The 19,230-nt window shown below is 35.9% G+C and overlaps 1 protein-coding gene across 7 annotated transcripts in view; it reads left to right on the top strand.

Moving 5' to 3' along the window:
- The window catches only part of LOC139939118 (RNA-binding protein Musashi homolog Rbp6-like), a 198,125-nt gene extending 179,427 nt beyond the window's left edge, over positions 1–18,698 (top strand). For 4 of the 7 annotated variants that reach the window (XM_071934863.1, XM_071934861.1, XM_071934862.1 and 1 more), the window contains 2 exons: positions 5,064–5,263; positions 10,642–18,698. In XM_071934863.1, coding sequence (XP_071790964.1) covers positions 5,064–5,263; positions 10,642–10,698 — 257 coding nt within the window. In that variant the 3' untranslated portion in view covers positions 10,699–18,698. Of the gene's footprint in view, positions 1–3,080; positions 3,387–5,063; positions 5,264–7,836; positions 7,921–10,641 lie in introns of all 7 variants that reach the window. The other 3 variants (XM_071934859.1, XM_071934857.1, XM_071934858.1) reach the window with 2 other exon arrangements.
- The last annotated feature ends 532 nt before the right edge of the window (positions 18,699–19,230 follow it).

Raw genomic sequence — 19,230 nt, 5'->3', positions numbered from 1 at the left:
TAGGACCAAAAATTCATAACTCGCCTGAAATTTGTTTACAATAGTTTATAAAATTACAGTCTGGCCCAGCTGTGCTAAGTTTTGTTTCCCTCACCAGCATGAAAATGGCAGTTCAAATATCTGGGTCTATACTCTGTATAAACTGGTTATAATGGAATTTTGCATTACCAGGCACTAAAACAACATAATAAGGTGATTACCACAAGAATAGACGATAACCTACTCACTGACCCTCAGCCTTTGCATGGTTTGTGCGGTTTGGCTAAGCATTAACTTCATCTTCTGCTTGTAACCAACACCATAATAAGCATCTTTTCCTGCTTAAATTTGCCTCTTTTTGTAAACATGCAATACTTTTTATCATCACAGTTATATGAGGATTCACAATATTTGTTCAAGCCCTGGAGTTAGTCAGTAATTTCTGTGTTTTGTTGCTGAATCTAGTTGTAAAAACTATTGTAAATGCAACGCTGATTTAACAGCTGATCTTTATGTTGTTAAAACCATTATACACTTTCGGTACAGAAAAAAAAAAAAAATAAAGTTCACAGATTTACAAATAATTTACAGGGTTTACAGGAGGTAATAGTGAAAGACTTCTCTTGAAATATTGTTCCATGAAATGCTTTACTTTTTGAGAAAACATTAAAACGTTATCAATTCTCGACATCAAGAATTATGGATTTATAGTAAACACATGTCATGACACGGAGAAACGTGCGGAAACAAGGGTGGGTTTTCCCGTTATTTTCTCCCGACTCCGATGACCGATTGAGTCTAAATTTTCACAGGTTTGTTACTTTATATATAAGTTGTGATACACGAAGTGTGGGACTTGGACAATACTTTTTTACCGAAAGTGTCCAATGGCTTTAACATAACATTATTTGTTGACTTTGTGTCCTCACTCCGCTGTTACCTATCAGTTTTGAGGAGGGGAAGGGAAAGTGGTGGGTTAATTGTTAGCATGTAGTTGGTGATAGGGGCTCAATTTCATGGCTCTGCTTACCATAAGCAAATAAGCGGCGCTCACAGAAGCAGGGAATTCTGCGCTTACATCAAGCTGGTTTCACAGATTAGCAGGGAATTTTTGCTTGTGTGCATGCAAACTCCACAGTACTAGGCATTCTTCGCTTTTACAGAAATTCGGGGGCTTGCACAGTAAGCCGAGAATGGTGACCGTTAGTGCACCAGAATTCGTGGGTAAGCAGAGCCATGAAAATGGGCCCAGTCGGGACTCAAACAACACACACCAATGCTGTGATACATACAGTATGTGTGCATACCAGGTATTTAACTATTGCAAAAAAGCAAACATTTCCAAACTACCTAAAGGTTGGAAAACTATGGGGTGCGTTTTTAGGATTTAAGACATTCATTGAACAACTTTCTAGGAAGTTGAAACATTTAGGGTTGGAATGTAGCAGGAAATGCTGAGGGTATAGCAGGAACTTTTAGCTGTATAAATATAGGCACTGGAATCAACTGGTACAATTTAGTTATTGTTTCACACTTGATCATTGTGAAGTTTTGTACATGGTTGTCATCTTTATAATAAGTATGATATTTAATACATGCATTGCCAAAACCTAGATGCTTGATTCGTTGTGAAGTCAAGCCTGATACTTCACGGAGGCAGCAAGGCGATTGCCCCCATGCCCCCTGGTCAATGCCTTCATGCCCTTAAAATGCTCCAGTAGAAATTTACACTTTCCTCAAAGAGGTGTCCTTTACCAAGGATAAAATGCCTTGGTGCTCTTGCCCTCTTCAAAAACGAGGCATACAGGCATGTGGAGTACTTTGATAAACTTGCTGTAGTTCTCAGGGCTTTGTAGTTGGGTGGTCTGGCGCTGTTTGATATATTTGTGCAACCAATAAATCATGTTTGGTTGTAGGACAAATGAAAATTGATCTGTATTGCAACTGGATATATAGGTAGAGGTTACTGTTTGAGGAAGCAATGAGAGCGAGATTGTTCTTGTGGTGCATTGAGCCCGTTGTAGATCTATGGTTGCACTGTTTAGATGTGAGGAAGGGTAACTTAGAGTGACAAAGGGACTTGGGCAAGTCTATGCACTATGGTTGTTATATAATGTCTGGTATAATGTTACATTCTGAGAGCTGTGAGTTAGGGTGACACAGGGACTTGGGCAAGTTTATGTACCATGATCATAACAGGAACGATGGAATACTGGTGGTGTGTAATAAAGTTGTGTCTTAAAATTGGTGTTTAAAAGTTATGACCTATTTACACAAGCAGGATGGATGATGAACTGTGATGGCTTTTTTGGTTTTATGGACATCCTAGACCCGGAACCTTGCATGGGGGAAGTTATTCTTGGTAGCACCCTGGTAATAATGTCGTAAGAGTGTTGTCTCTGAAAGAAAAAATTTGATGTTGCAGTTGAGAAATGTGCGCAGACGGATTGCTTCAAAGTTGACTTGATGGCATGAAAGCTTTGGTGGGAACGTCTGCATGTGTGTAAACTGTATATTGGTTGATGTTGGAGGAATTTTAGTTTTTATAATCAGGTGTCTTGTGCTTGTATTGGTGTCAAGATGCACTGTGAGTTTATCAGAAATGCACTTGGAAGAAAAATGTATTACTTGGGGTAGTACCATTTGGGCATGAAAATGTTCACTGCTGGATAAAAACCGACTATGAGTACACAATGCTAAGTTTACTCTTGAAGATTATAGTAAATAGTTTGGTAAGAAACTTTTTTATTTGCCTGTCATGGGCTGTTCAAATACTTAAATAGCTTTGAAAGAAACTTAAATAGTTATTGGATGAGTTACTGAGTATCTACAAAGATAGAAACTTGTACAGTACATTTTTTTTTAAAGAGTTTTTTAGAAGTGGATGTAAATGTAGCTTACCATTTGGCGTCAATCACACGCTTAATTCCTCTAGAGGGCGCCCTGGCGACGCTGATGAGTTCTCTGTAGGTTAGCTTAATGTAAATGTCGCCGGGAACAAATTTTTATTATGCGAGCCAGGTGGTGCGTCTTTGACCTGTATAGCGCCCTCAAGTGTAATTGACCATGTGATAAATGTCAATGACATGTATAATTCACAGAGAGCGGACTCAGTAATGAGCAGTTGACGTACTTGAAGACGACCGGACTTGACAAGTCTGTGTGTATCGCCTCTCCAGGCTTACACGCCTATCCCAGTGGTTACGTCATGCCTCATGGAATCCAGCCTGCCATTGAACAGCAGCGACGCACTGCTGGCCTCATTCCGTACTCGTACCCTGACTATGGCTCCTCGGGGCCTGCAACGATCAGGGCAGCCAACTGCACCACGCAAAACCGGACCGACGGGAACACTGGCGTGACCCAGCACCAACAGGCCGAGTACAACCGGGAATACCATCAGGCTGGTATGTGCCATTCAGACCGTGACGCTACGCGTGGCACACACCGTAACGCATACTGTCATACATAGTTTCTATCTCTAAATAATGCATGGTTTTTAGAACACACTGATGGTGGAAATTTTTAATTGTCCAATCTACATGTAGTCAAATATCGTAATGATTTTTTAGTTGAGTAATATGCACCCCATGTTAGACTGGTGCTGTCAGTTTACGCATCCATTTTACTCTTTAGAATGGAATGCAAATTCACTGTGCACTTTTATGTTTTGCTGCAAGCGGCAGATGCCACATCCATGCTTAGGATCTACACTACTTCTCTGTACAAAGCAAACTTCACTTCATATAATACATGTCTTGAACCTCTTAACTGCCTTGAAAATAGTGACTCTTTGTCAAGAAATGAACACAGGACTCGGGAAAGTACTGAGTATACAGTGCTAACACACATCGGTGTGTGGGTAAAAACCAAAATTAATATTCTTTATCCCCGATGCACATTTAACATCTCTTATAAGAAATATAGTGTTATTTTTATTATTGTTGTAGACACACTTGCAATATGTAACGTCACAAATATGAATTACTTTAAACACCCGTACCAGCCGGAAGCATACACTGTGTTTGGGTGTCTTGTAAAATGTTCATTTATCTTCAAATCATCATTCAAATAAAGTCTGACTCAATTTGAATAAGTACTCTGTATCTTTCGTACCTGTAAACAGTTTTTTAAACCTTTTACTACAACATTGGAAATTTAGTTGAGTTTTAATTATGTACGACAGGCAGTTAACAGGTTAAGTCTGTGTGAATGTTTTTCTCAAAGGCACTGTGGTAGACCTTTTCGATCCCCCTCTCAAATTTGTTAAGCCGAGCTTGCTTTATTAATTCTTTCTTAATTACAAACCTTGCATGGATTTAGCATACCCGCTTGTTGGCCATGGTACTCTTCCATATAATTCTAGTCTAACATGTCTTGTGTGGTGTGTTTGTGTGTGTTTTTTGATAGATCATGTAGCAGTAGTTGTGCTGACAAATTCATCTCTATTCATGGAGCCAAACATTTTAACACCTCTTAGCACATGTTTTTCTTGTGGGCCACTCTGTGTTTTTGTTTTGTTTTTAACTCCAAGATAAGGTGCAGCAAATGATCATTCCGAAAAATTAATCATATCAATAATTTTGTGTTGACAATTGTGATAATTTGCACGCTAAAATATGCAGATTGGATTTTGGGAAATTTGCACAATCACTTTTAGTTCAAATGAGTGCAGAAATCATCTGGTTGATTGGTTCGCAGACCAAGTTTAATCATTGCTGTATCTTATCTTGAAGATGCTTTTCTCACAAGCCAAACTGTAGACCTAGAAACCTTTGACACATCACATGTTTACAAAAGAGCCGCTGGGTGGGGTCAGGTTACAGGTTTTTATAAGATAGAAAACTAATCCCTCCAAAATTAAGATTGTACCAAAAATGGTTAGATCATGTTTTCCCGATGAAATTCAAATTTTTACCCCACATTTGTAAATATTTTGTTGTCCTGATGAAATTTGAATTAATATAATCAAGTGCTACATTTGATTAAAAACAATACGTGATTCACTGATAATATTTTGATCGGAGAGTTTTCAAACTGATTTTAATGATATATGCTCTGGACTTGACCTTTCACCTCCACAGTGATGAACTCCCCGTATGCACAGCAGAGTTACGCCCCTTCCCCGTCGCCCGTCAATAACCGCAGCGGGTTCAACGTTAACAGCAGCCCGGGCCCGATGGACCTGTACGCTGTATCTACGACCCAGGCAGAGCAGAACGCAATGAGCACAGGTTTTGTACCCGCTGTCAGCCCACAACCAAATAACTATGGAATGGGACAGGTAAATTGAACTTGTACTTAATGGCGCTGACCAGTGTCAAAACAGGCTTTTTCTTTAGGGAACTTGGAAATGAATGCCTCCCCAGTTTGAGCATGGAGTTTTGACACCCTTTCCCAATGTGGGTTTTTTTTTTTGGGGGGGGACATTTACTTTTTTGGGTGTCCTTTTTATTGAAGAAAATCACAAGCACATAATATGATTAATTCCAAGACAGATTATACTTTTGTTTTTACTCAAAACCATCCCTAAGGTTGATCTTAGTATACAAACAGAATTGGATTAATAAGTGAGACTAAATGATGGGTGACGAAGCAGCTTACTATGAATGTTTAATAACGAGTTCAGATGGAATTTGTGCCCTGAAGTGAAGTTCAAACAAATAGAACATCCACATTATACATTGATTTAGTTTTAGCATATAGTTAGTTTTTCTTAGTGTCGTTTGATTCTGAACTAGAAAGCAGAGAAAACTGCCCAAGCTTTAAGAGAATACTAACAAAAACAGACAGTCCTAAACGAGAGTAATTGGATGTTCCCCACTCGTACTTTCAAGTTTAAAAAAACATTTACTTTGGTTATTTCTTAGTTTAATCTGATTCTGGACTAGAAAGCAGAGACAACTGCAATTTTGTTTTTTAAGAGTATGAAAAAATAAATGACAGTCCTAGAGGAGTGTCATTGAATGATCCTCACCAGTAGTTTCAAGTTTCAAGAAACATTTACTTTGGTTTTTATTTCTTAGTTGCATCTGATTTTGAATCGAAAGCAGGACAAAAACTGCCCAAATTTTTTAAGAGAGTATGAAAACTGACATCCCTAGACAAGTGTCCTTGAATGTTCCCCACTGCACCCATTGCACAATTCAAGACGAGGGACTTATGTCATATCCTCTGTTTCTCTCTCTTTCTCTCTCTCTCTTACCCCTTCTACCCTTATTGCAATTACCACGCCCGGTTCTCGCATCCCAATTCTAGAAGGTAACGTCACGTTCGTTATACATCTCTTTGTTTTATAATTACCACCGCCAAGTATATATATTGTGGAATTCTGTTCAATATATAACCAACCACCTTAGACTAGTATAATCCATATTTATAGTTTTTAACAGCGTTGACCTTTGACCCCCCTTTTTTGTTCAGTGTTGATGAATATTCATATTTTGTACTTGTTGACTTTAATATCCACCCGTTGTAGTGTTTAGATGGCTTGCACTGCACTAACCATGTTTGCTTCCCTCCAAAAAATAAAGGATATTAAATAAGTTTTTAAACAAGTTTAGTGGGATAGAGTTTTGTTGTTGGTCAAACTCACAACCGCCATTTTGGATTTTGCTGAGCTTTTGTAATATTGCTGTACTTGTTTATAAGCAAACTTGAAACTGGTTGCAGTGTGTTGAGGCGCATGAAACCATAGTAATAATACTAGTAGTCAGATTATCACAATGTGTATTTTTTGTGGGTCATCCGTGGCTGGATTCCCCTTTTGCTGAACTCTTTTTAGTGGATGTTACCAATTCACCAACTGATATCCACAAACATGTCAAATATCAACTTTAAAAACTTCAGAAATTTTAACCTAATCATCATCCGCCTACTTTAATAGTGGATGTTACCAATTAACCAATTCACCACTTTAACTGATATCCAAAACATGTCAAATATCAACTAAAAACTTCAGAAATTTGTACTTTATCATCATCCACCTATTTTAGTGGATGTTTCCAATTCAACAATTTAACAATTCACCAATTCATCACTTCAACATGTTTCCACAAACATGTCAAATATGAGGTGAAAAACTTCAAACAGTTTAAACTTCAGAGACTTTCTTTTGTATCATCATTCGCTTATTTGAGATGATTTTTCAAATGAACAATTTCAGAAATTGATACTTTACATACTTGCCCTTTTATCGTCATCCACTAATTTAGTGGATGTGACCAAATCACCAGTTCACAACTTCAACTGATCTCAACAAACATGTCAAGTATCAACTGACAACTTTCAGAAATTATTAGCGTACAGACTTTCATTTGTACCATCAACCACCTCTGTTACAAAGTCACCACTTCAGCCATTTTCAACAGAAATGTCAAATATGAACTAATAAAAAAGCAAGTAGTAGCACTTTTCCAACTCGAGTGATACTTTTTTATGGCCAAACTGATTTAGCTTTAAAACCTGATAACCTTTTAAGGCAACCAGTCTTGAGATAATTTCAAACTTAAACTTGCAGTATTATTTAAGCAGCTGTTACGTAACTAATAATTAGATGAAACTTAAACTGTGCTGCAAACCCTTAGTTGCTTTTTAGTGAATGCAAAGTTTCAGATTCTAAAAGCGGGCTGATTCATTTGACGCAACATGAAAACGGCAATAGTTTTGAAACAAACTACACAGTAAGGGATGCAGTGACCAAAAATAAAGCCATTTTATTGACATGTTTCATATTCAACCATTTCTCTTTTGATCTTGATCTACCACCCACCCCTTTTCTTCCCAATTTACCCTCCTGTTTTTCCCACACTTTTTGAACATTTTGTGTTATTACTGTTTGTTCATGACCCCATCCAGGCTCTGATAGCGCCCAACTTCCCCAATGTCAATGGTTATACTATGCAATGAGCTAGCAGATTGAATGAATGCACCACCTCTCAGGTATACTTCCACTACATTCTATCACCTTTCCAACTGTGTTGCAATGACCTTTCACCTTGTAGCTATGACCTGTCGCAATGTTTTTATTATGACCTTTTGCAATGTTGTTATGACCTTTACAATAGTAGACTTGTTACCTGACCTTTCCCATTGTTGCTATAACCGTTTGTCCAATTGCTGAGACATTTTTATTAACACAATGGTTTTTACCTTGACCTTTCACCTACTAACTTTTAACTGAATGACTTTAATTTGACCTTTAACCTGCCACATTTTTGCTTTGACCTCTCGTCATAACTTTGATTCGACAATTCAAACTGTTTTTTCTTAGCTTGCTATAGCTAGCTACTCAATATTTTCTGAATGTTAAACTTAACAGCACTGATGAGCTCTACCTTCATGACCTTTGACCTTGTATTGTGTTTGTACCCTTTGATGTTTTCACTGTATAAAATTTTACCTTTGACCATTTGACCTTTATGCTAAACTTGACCTCCAAGCTTTTACATTTACTCATGTTAGTACTTTAACTAACACTTTAACTGTATGACTTCTCCATTGAGTTCACATTTGAGCTTTTAACTGAATGACTGCCATTTGACCTTTCACCTTCCACAATATGACCTTTGACCTCCTGCCATGTTCTATTAATAAGCCATTTGTGTGTTAGATTTACATCAGGTCTGATACAATGACGTGCTTGATCACAAGTTACCGCTTAAGTTTGAATTCCTCTGACTATTATCAACAGTCGCTGTGTCACATGATTCAGGGGCAAGCTTTTGCGTAGTTATATAAGAGACAACCCGTACACAATTCTGAATGAATGAATGTATGTATGGCACAATGGTACCAGGGTCTGCTCATCTGGAGGTTGCTATGCAAAAGCTTGCCCGGAGCCATTTGACTAAGCAACTATCTCTGTAGTCTGGGGAATTCATATGCAGTAACATTGTGAATGTAAGCAAGTCATTGTACAATCATTTATTCAACTATAACTCACAAATTCATGGATTAATTGCTCTGACCATTCAAACTATTTCCTTTGTCTGTTTTTTTAAACTGCTTGTTAAACTTAATACCTTAAATGTCCTACATTTTGTGCAATATTAGTATGTTCTTGTAATGTTTGATGTTTTCACCAAACTTGTACCTTTGACCTTCCACTTTCATGCTAACCTTGACCACCTGGGCCAGCTTTCATAGAGTTGCTTAAGCACAAAATATAGCTTAGCACAACAAAAAATATGCTTATCAGAGTAAGGTTACCAGTGAAACTATCATATCACATGTATAGCGATATTTTCCGCAAAAGCGACTCTATGAAATTGGGCCCAGACTTTTTTGGGCGTTCACTTCACCATGAGAATGTTATCCATGTTTGAAATGTGTACATTATCTACATGATCAAAATATCAGCAGTTAATTTCTCGTTCGGTTTTCCCTCTTCTGATTTTTCATTTTTTAATTATTTTTTAAAGATGAATAGTTAAGCCTGGTTCATACTTCCTGCGAATGGCTGTTTTCGCAGCGAATGTTTCGCAGGAGTTGAACACAGCTCAACTGCTGCGAATTTGTGACGCTTAAGTTTGTATCACATACGCTTTCACAGGAAGTATGAACCAGGCTCCATTCTGTCAACTTTTACTCAATTGCGGTGTATGCTTTGGAAAAGAAGAGGCAAGAAAGATAAAATTGGTTGGGAGGGGGGGGGGGACACCGAATTGAGGCAAAGAGAAAGGGGAAAACATTTTCTTTACTAATCTCAGCAGCAAGGTTTAAAATCTGTGTGCAATTTCATTAAGCCTGTAAGCACAGAAAAGTATTGCTAAACAGAAACAGGTTATCAGCCAAAATTAAGTTTACGTTGCTGTGACTGGTGCCACACTCATTTTTGGCTTAGCAAAGAAACTTGTCAAGCAGTATTTTCTGCTAAGCAGATTCATGAAATTGGGCCCAGATTATTACAAACCGTTTATTTCTCCTTATAAGTTTATTGTTACTTGGTATTTTTTGTTTGAATTTGTTTGTTCTAGTTGTTTGTTGCATCCGTTTCACAGTTATTTCTTTGAGTGTCATTCTTTGTAACGCATGGTATACTCAGCATTAACATCACCGATTAACAGTGTGTATCAATTTGTGGTACTTTTTACATAAGATTAGTCCATACAATTTCTGAGTGACTAATTTTTATGGTGTTGATTATAAATCTATTGGTGGAACTAAACAACTGAAAACACTTAGTTGAAAATTTAGTTGATATATATCAGTGTAAACTGGAAAAGGAAACTGACGATTTAAAAAAATTTTAAGGGGGGGGGGGTGGTCGAAACCAAATAGGATTGTTATCCTTTGGTTGAGGAATCAAGAACTTGAAATCCAATTATTAACCAAGGCTAGAAAGGAATCACTACAAATCCTTAGTTTTGTCAAACTTGGTTGAGGTTGATTTGGGGAGCTTAGGTGAAAATGAAAAAACAACATTCATGAGCTTGAGAAATATAAGCGTGTCGAATGCCTCTACACTCTGACGGCTTTTCATGCGGGTCAAAAGAACTTTTCGTTATTTGATTTAAACTGGAACTTGTCTGTCATAGCATGACGACTGTTTAAAGTTAAAAGCTGAAAGCTCAAGCTGAGATATTTGAGAACATTTTTTTATGATTCAAAATGTATTATTTGATTTGTATTTTCTTTGAATTGCTTTCTTTCTTGATTTAGACTTATGGTGGTGCTAGCCAGAACTACAACCCTCTCGTTCACGGAAGAAACTTCTAGAGAAATTATATCGGATTGGAACCAGGACTCAAGTCTGTGGTTAACACTACCATCATTGTGGATAAATACAAGGCGCCAGACTGCCAAGGCATCTGCCAAGCTCAAATTTTTTTATCTGAAAAAAAAATGTCAACACTATTTTTTTGTACACAAACAGGGGAAATTATTATAAAAGTGAGAAGGCTAAATCATGTATAGAGACAAATTGAATTGGATTTTTGGAGAAGAAAAGTGTCAAAATGATCATGTGCAAGCAAAAAAAATTTAAAACAGGAACCAAATCTATGTTAGATATTCTGCGATTTACTATTGGTGGAATTTTTAGTGGATTAAATAGAGTTGCGACATAAATGCATCTGAAGTTTTGTTTTATGTTTCCTATCTAATGGCTGTTGACCAAAGCAGAGAGAGGGACGTTGTAAAGAATTGAGTGCACATTGGGGGAAAGGAAGAGAGGTTTAAATGGGGAACATTTTTAGGCTGAGGCCTGGTGTGCGATTTAACAAAAAAACAACTAAATTAACAACATTGTGTGGTTATTTAAGTAATATATCATTATTCTTAAAACAGTGCAAGTTGAAGGTATGGCCATTTTTTTCCGTTTGTGTGATGGTCAAAAAACATATTTGCGAATAATTGTGTCAATTTTTTGATCTTTGAAAATAAAAATATCTAACATAAAAACAAAGTTTTTGCTCTTAAACTATTAATGTAGCTTGCGGAAAAAAATACAAAATCTAGATGTATGAGTTTTTACAGTGGTTATTTGCAGAATGTAGTGTGTGGAGAAATGTAGTAATGTAATTGTAGTTTTTAGATTTGCAGTGAGATATCGGTGTAGTTGGGTAACTGTGTAGCATTTAAGTACTCGTAGTCAAGTCCCGTAGTTGTTACTTCATTCATAACACCAACACTTCATGTGTGGGGTTTTTACAATTTTATTTTCACCTTTTTAAGTTTATCTTATTATTGTTTATAATATTATGAAGTAAGTTTTAAATAAAATCTTGTAAAGGTATTTTGCCAGAGTGCCAATGATGACAAACTGTGTATCCCAAAGATAAATAAATAATTCATAATTAATTGATACGATTTTTTGTCAAGATTTAACTTAAATCTCTTATTGAAAGTATACTTTGCAACAAGAAAATAAGAGAGATTAAATGATGAGCGGGGAAACTCAGTACCTTTAGCAACTCTTAGGCCAGGTTTTTAGACTTTAAAGATGTCGCATAAATTTGAATAAATTATGTACTGTTGTTTTTCTATGTATTTTAAAATATCTCAATTTAGACTTGCTTAGACGTTTACTTGATATAAATTATGTTCTTCTCTGGGTTATGTGCCAAATTATTTCTGTGGGTCACTCTGATGCAGCTTTGTATATTTATCATGAAACAGCAGTAGATTGTTTTTGGTCATGAAATAGCAGTTGGGTTTAAGCAAAAACGTCTACTCAGTGTCATTGGTATAATGTGTGCAGCAGTTTGTGCACTTGTTGTAGTTTCAAAACGACCTGGAATTACACTAGAACTTTGAAGGTTTTTAGGCGGACTTGACTGAATGTATTGTGGTCAAACATCTGTATGGTGAGTACCCTATCTGTTTTAGTCAAACTCTCAGCCCAAAAAGCTGTACTTTTGCTGATATTTTTTCCAAATGCACCTAGGTTCTATTTATTCTAAATAAATTCCCCATAGATTTTGCAGTTTGATTTAATAAACATGGAAGTGCTGTTTTTCTTTTGGCTAAACGAAATGGGCCTGTTACATTGGGAAAATGTAAATATGTTGCTGGATTTTGTTGTTGGCATTTTATGTGTACAAAAATAACATTAAAATAAAATAAACAATTTGTAGAATTCTTTGGAAAAATATCAGCAAGCGTCGTTACACTACAGTGAGAGTGTTTAAACCCAAACTGCCGTTGTGTTACCAACAATTATTATCTCTTCTTTTATTTTTGAGGTCCTTGTACAGTTTGGAACCCAAACAGGTTATTTCGTACAGCAATACTGGACAATAAGTTCAGATAAAAATTTGCCAACTTTTTCAATAATTTTCTTCAGTTTGTGATGTTTTTTTTTTTTAATTGCAAGTTTTGGTTTTCCAAATGGCTATATTCTTTGTTTTGTGATTTTAAAAGTAAATACATAGCATCTATGCATATGAAGCATTTCTTGTTGTTTTTCGGAAATGAATGTAAAAAGTTGTCCGCCATGTGAAACCAACAAATTGCAATTCTTGAATAACTAAAAAAAAAAAAAAGCCTTCTAAGAAAATTTTGTGTGAATTTTGTTTTACCGTACATTGTTTTGGATCAGTTGTTTACATGTTGTCATTTCCTAGTAGAGTGAATGATACTATCCATGCCAATTCAGTAAACAAAAACAAAACCAAAAACTGCCTGGATGGTTAATTTAACAAATCTATGCCGATATCTCATATTGACTGTAGTGTTGTTCCACGTGAGGAATACAGTCTCAACTATACTATAGTTGGGACCGTCATCAAGTTTGGGGTACGTTAAAACAAAAGAGAACAAAAAATACATGGTAAAACATTGGTATTTGAAATACATATTTCGCTTTAAAAAAAATATCCCAGACTGCACACCATGATTATTACCCGGATCTAGTATGAACTCATGTTTTAGACATGTTTTCAGCCAAAAACAGCAAGTTAAATCTTGATATCATACACAATTATGAACCGTAAAAGTACTTCAAATTTTGGAAATATTTGGGCTCCCGTTGATCGGAATATTACCAATGTTTTACCGTTGAGATATCTCTTTCAAAACAAGTGCTGTGTTACTATACATAGTAGGAGACTGCCAGTTAGTATATGTGGTAGTCAGTGGTGAAAAGCAAAACACAAAGAATATGCCAAACTTTAAAAACTAAAACTTTCTGCTGCTGGTTGCTTGCATTACCGTCTGTAACAGTGTAGTTGACTGCAGAATATCGTTCACTGGGAAATTTGGTACCGAGAGCTTCTTTTTCGTTGAAATTTTGGGATCACAGAATCAATTGGTTTCACTTTAATAAGCTGCGCTGTGTTTGGTTGTTTGGGTTCATATCATTAGAATTGAAGACTTATCATGGCACTTCTTGGAAGCTTGCGTGAGGTCAATCAGTAGAGTTGTATCAGTCCACTCATGCAAACGTTTTTAAAAACAAAATGATGTATTCAATTTCTAAATTGTGCAAGAAGACTCTGGAACAAATTCTCCATCTGTGCTTCAAAAATGATTATATGCATTTATACAATGAGTTATGTTTTAAAGAAACACTTGATTAAGATCCCGTTAGAATTTAGTGTGATCGTGTAGTGCAGAGGGTCTATAAGGGTAGTGTCTTAGTGCATCAGTGTATTGTGTGTTCATGTATACTTCTCACACTACCTCTGTCTATATCATAAATGAATGATTATAACAAAGAAAAAAGAATTAGTGTTTAATCTTGTACAGTACATTACATAAGGGAGGACTGCAGCAAGTTTAGGTCAGACACTATTGTCGTTTTCCAATCTTACTGCGGATGAAAACTTAAAAAAAATACAAATCCACAATTATATGATAATCGTAAAGTTTATATTTTTTAAAACCAATGAATTTAATTTATAATATCATTTTTAAAATACTACAATCATTGAAACGGTTTTCCCATGATGTATATTTATTTTTTAACAAATGCCCAAATGATCAGATAGTGATGAAAAAAAGAACTAACAACAACAACCATGCAAGAAACTTGACAAAATACTAGTTCCAAAAATAAAATTAAAAACCAGATTGTAGAAACTGCCAAATAATTTTCGGATGCTTTATGTCCCCAGATAATAATTTTTCTCCCCTGAAAATGTTTGAAGAACTGAACACATTTTTTACTGAACTCTTAAAACCTACATATTGCACTGTGCTTTAATTGCTCTGCTCAATTTAAAATGCACTTTTTTGTGGCCAAAATCATGATAGAATTTGTTGCCTTGCTAATATAAGGAGTGACTTCGTTCACATTATGACATCATAAGGCGACTGTTTCATTGGTCCCCTTGTCTAGGATGCAGATCTTAAACACTAACTTATAACACAGGGCACCGTTTGAAAAATGGCCGCCATGGAGAAAGTGTTGATTGGTCTGCCTCAGAAACCCACTTTGTCTGAGATCGCCTGTGGAAAAACGCACACTGTGAATAGGAAAAAGATCCGATAAAGAAATGCAGTTTAAGAACTGGACAACAGTACCACAAAAAAAAAATGTAAATGAAAAAAAAATTAATTGAATGTTTATCTGTGAGGCAGTTAAATTCTTATGCTTTTGGGTCACTGGTATTTATAGCTCCATATATATTATATGATACCGAAACTATCTGCTGTTGTACTGCAATTAAATATTCTAATCTTACATGTAGTGTCTATTGGTAGATTTGTCGAGAGAAAAACACAACATTCAGGGAATACTATATGGATGCATTGTAATGCTATTTTTCCATTTTCTGCATGTAAATGCTTTAAAAATGTCAATACACTAAAGTAATTTTTTGTAAAGGAGTATGGTCCCTTCCATGTTTTGATTTTATCTATGATATTAATTATTAATTGTAAGTCTAGTTTCTGGGAACGGTTGATATTATTATATTTTTTAGAACTTTTTAGAATTTTAAACACTAGTCATCTGTAACGTAGTTGATTTTTCGAGAAACTTGTAGAGGTAGACTTAAATTTAATGTCAGATGTTTAATGTAGAACTTAATGAAATTTCAACAAATCATGTGTACAGTGAATTTTGCTTTGAAAAAAAAAATAATAATAATGGAATGGTAACAACTCCAGTGATCATAAACATGTAAAATTAGTTGGCCAATCCAGCAGCTGAAAAAGTGATATAGGCATGCCCAGCTAACCAATCAGATTGGAGCTATGAAATATTTGGATTGTCAAGTGTTATAAAACATGGAGTTGGATTGGCCGACTGACGCGCTTATAAATGATCACACTTACTTAATTGGAAGAATAAAAAAAAAGGAGAAACAAACTATATATAAATGCAACTCTGGAAGTTCGGAACAATTTCACTTTTCACTGTTTATCGAGGTGGACTTAATAATAATAATTAACTGCTTGTCCTTGTGTGTGAATTCTACAGTACAATTTTAATATTGGATGAATCTTTACTCATTTTTTTTATGGCATCATCTCTAAAGAATGTCAAAGATTCTGCAATCACCTGAAAACAGTGGATGGTATGGAACAAAGTGCTTCCAGATTTGTAGGAGACAAAGAATGTGGGGCAACAAAAGTATAAAAACAAATAATTGTCAGAAAAATGGTTCATGCTACCTTAACGTCGCCCACTAAATTCACCAATTTAAAAAAAAAAAAACTATTTGACGGGTCAACATTTTGTATGGAAATTTTAAAGAGTAGCTGTCTAGTAATCAGAAGTAGATCTTTGAACACGTGGAAGAAATCGGAAGATAAAAATGCTAAATATTATGTGAAAAATCATTTCAAATTGTTGTTTTTATGAAGAAAAAAAATTGAAATGGATAATAAATTAATTTTATCTATACCTGTATATATACATTAAATTAAAAAAAAATAATACAACCATACATTTTTATCACTGTGGAGCCGCAAGCTGGTATGCTGCGTGGTAGAGTGTTGAAGATCAGCATGACAGAGGATTATTTTTTAATACAAGATGAGTTGTTGGGGAGTAACGCGAGATGTAGATTCTTGTAGATCCAGAGTAATTCATATCGGGAGTGTCAATTTCAACAAACTGCTAAGCAGAATTTTTTTTATCTTGGGTACCGATCGCTTCCTTACACATCATAAACCAATGGTTTGGGTGGTTTAGCTGAGCTGCTTGAAGCAGCTGAATTCAGGGTTGAGGTTTTTTTTTAAACCATCAGGACACAATTTCAAAGAGCTGCTTTAGCAGAAAATATTGCTCAACAAATTTCTGCTAAAACAGAAATGAAATAAGGAGTACTATTCTGGTAAGCACAGTTTTGTTGTACTTTTGTTGTAGCTCTATGAAATTGGGCCCTGAAGTGGTTGTGACCGGTTCCCGATTAAGCACAATTTTGTATGCATTGTTTTCTGATTGGCGGCCTTGTGAAATTGACCTCTAGATTCTTAGTGATTCTTTAAGGTAGCTTGATTCAAGGTCAGGAAATGAGGTGAGAGATTAGATGGATGCCTTCATTAAGGAGTCTTACTGTGGAACTTGGGTTGAATTGTATAAAGTACTTCTTGGGTTTGTAATTTTTACAGATGTATATTTTTTAATTGTGACTACTTGCAATTAATGGCTGTTTTCTCATTGTAGTTGTGGCCTTGTCGTTCGGCAGTTTCGGATTCTCAAAGTTGATTAAAACCAACAAGGAGACATTATAAACACAACTAACAATCGAGAGAGAGAGTGTGGGCATTGAGTGCACTCAGGATTGAAAAATGTACTTCATGAGTATTAAAGGTAGAAAGAAAGTTACCACAGTAAGACAAATTGTTCCAATTCAGCCACATCTAAGGTTTACAGGGAGGGAATCATGGTTACCTCTAGGCGGGCGTTAAAATGGGATAAATTGAGGAAAAACAATGGTCTTGTTTGAATGCAGTGTTTATTAAGCAATATATTGTATAGTCATTGATATGTTTGGACCGTTTTCGTAGTAGTGCCATCCAATTCTACCTCCAATTAAACATGTTTAAATCAAATTCAACAAACTCTTCCATTTTTACTGCAAAGTGAAAAAGACCTCCATTTAAAAAAAAAATGTTGCACATTATTGTTTTTGTTTTGCAATTGAAATTTAAAGTGGGATCGCACTCTAACCCTGTTAAGAATTAATAGTTTGACAACTTCTAATGTTTTCCCTCCCTGGTTATATAGACCACTGGCTGGACTGGAGTAAAGGCCGAGTTACACTGCAGCGACAACAAAAACGATAACGATCACAAAGCAAAGAGAACACATTCTATGGTCGAAATGCTCCACGCAGAATACGCACACGCTCATTCAACTAATGGAGTGTAATCTCTTTGCGTCGTTATCGTTTTCGTTATCGCGGCAGCGCGACTCGGCCTTTAGGCTTTTCATTAAAGTAGGACCATCAAAATCTTTCATGTCTCTGTGGCAGATTATATTTGTAGGCATTTGAATCCATGCTGTTTAAAAACAAACGAGTAACTCGCAGCAGCTTCTGGTGCAATTTACGTCAGGACCAATCAACTTTTTGGAGGGTCTCATGTGACATCGTGAAGCTAATTTGATATGCAAATTTAGTAACTTATGCTAATTAGTGGTTGATTGTAATCAAATTAGGTCATGATGTCACATGCTTCCCACCCGAGTGCCCCATATTTAATTAGATCAGAACCATATCTTAATTGCTTAGAGACAACAGGTCTGACAGAGTACAAGAAATATTGAGGTCATTTATCTGTATCATGTTTTCTTTTTATTTCTATTGTCATTTTTGTACATTTTTCTGTAACTAAAATGGAATGTTCTTAATTAAGCATTAATTAATAGCCGGGGACAATTTTTTTGTTTTAATTGGGGCCGCTGTAGATTTTTTCCATTTTTGGGAGAGTTTAAATGTATTTTTCATACTTATATTTAATGCTCTTTATGTTTCTATCTTATCTTTTTTAAACCGAATTGGGCAGGTTTTCCTATCTTTTGTCGCAAGTATCCAAAAATTATCAAAGACAGTTTTGACAAAATGTGATTTGATTCCATGAATTAAGAACAAACTGTTCTTGCTAGTGATTGGTGTTGTGTTAACCTATTGACCAATCACAGATAAGGGATAGGAAAATCTCACAGCTGATTGGTTGTCGGACATGAAAATTGGTTTTTGATCAGTGCACACTCTCCCAGACAGCAAGTAGATGATGTAGGAATGGGGTAAAAAAAGTTCCTAAAAATAAAATAAAAAAAGAGGAAAAAAAAAAGATTGACTTCTGTACAGGAAACCAGCAAAGTTGTCCATAAACTGTGGTTGATTATTTTGCTTGTTGTTTGTAGGACATAAGACGCTGTAGAATTAGTAGTACTTACCCCGTGTGTTTAAAAGGGTAGAAAATTGTGGTTTTATTGAGAACCGAGTCTGTTCAGCAGAGTGGGTTCAAGTCCAAGTCGCGACACTTTTTCCCGTTTTTGCTGCGTCCTTCGGATGGGACGTAAAGTCGTAGGACCCGTGTGTTTTGTAATGCACGTAAAAGAACCCAGTGCACTTACCTTAAGAGAAGGGGTTCGCGCTGGTGTTTCTGGTCTGAGCAGCAGCATATTTATGACACAGCACCTTGTAAACCATTACTATAAAGGAATATGTCTCATACAATACATACATGTAGCTCAACATATCTTGTAGGAAATAATACTCGGGGCTTTGATACGCCCACACACGATGAGACCTTTTCACACTACTCTATTCCTCTGGGTAAACCCCGAGGAATAACGGCTGGCCCTTTCGAGCTTGGATCACTTTACCCCTGATCTACCCCTGCCAATGA

Source organism: Asterias amurensis, chromosome 6, assembly GCF_032118995.1.
Source record: "Asterias amurensis chromosome 6, ASM3211899v1".
Lineage (NCBI taxonomy): Eukaryota > Metazoa > Echinodermata > Asteroidea > Forcipulatida > Asteriidae > Asterias > Asterias amurensis.
Note: the sequence above shows the minus strand (reverse complement) of the source record. Positions and strands in the feature narration are given on the sequence as shown.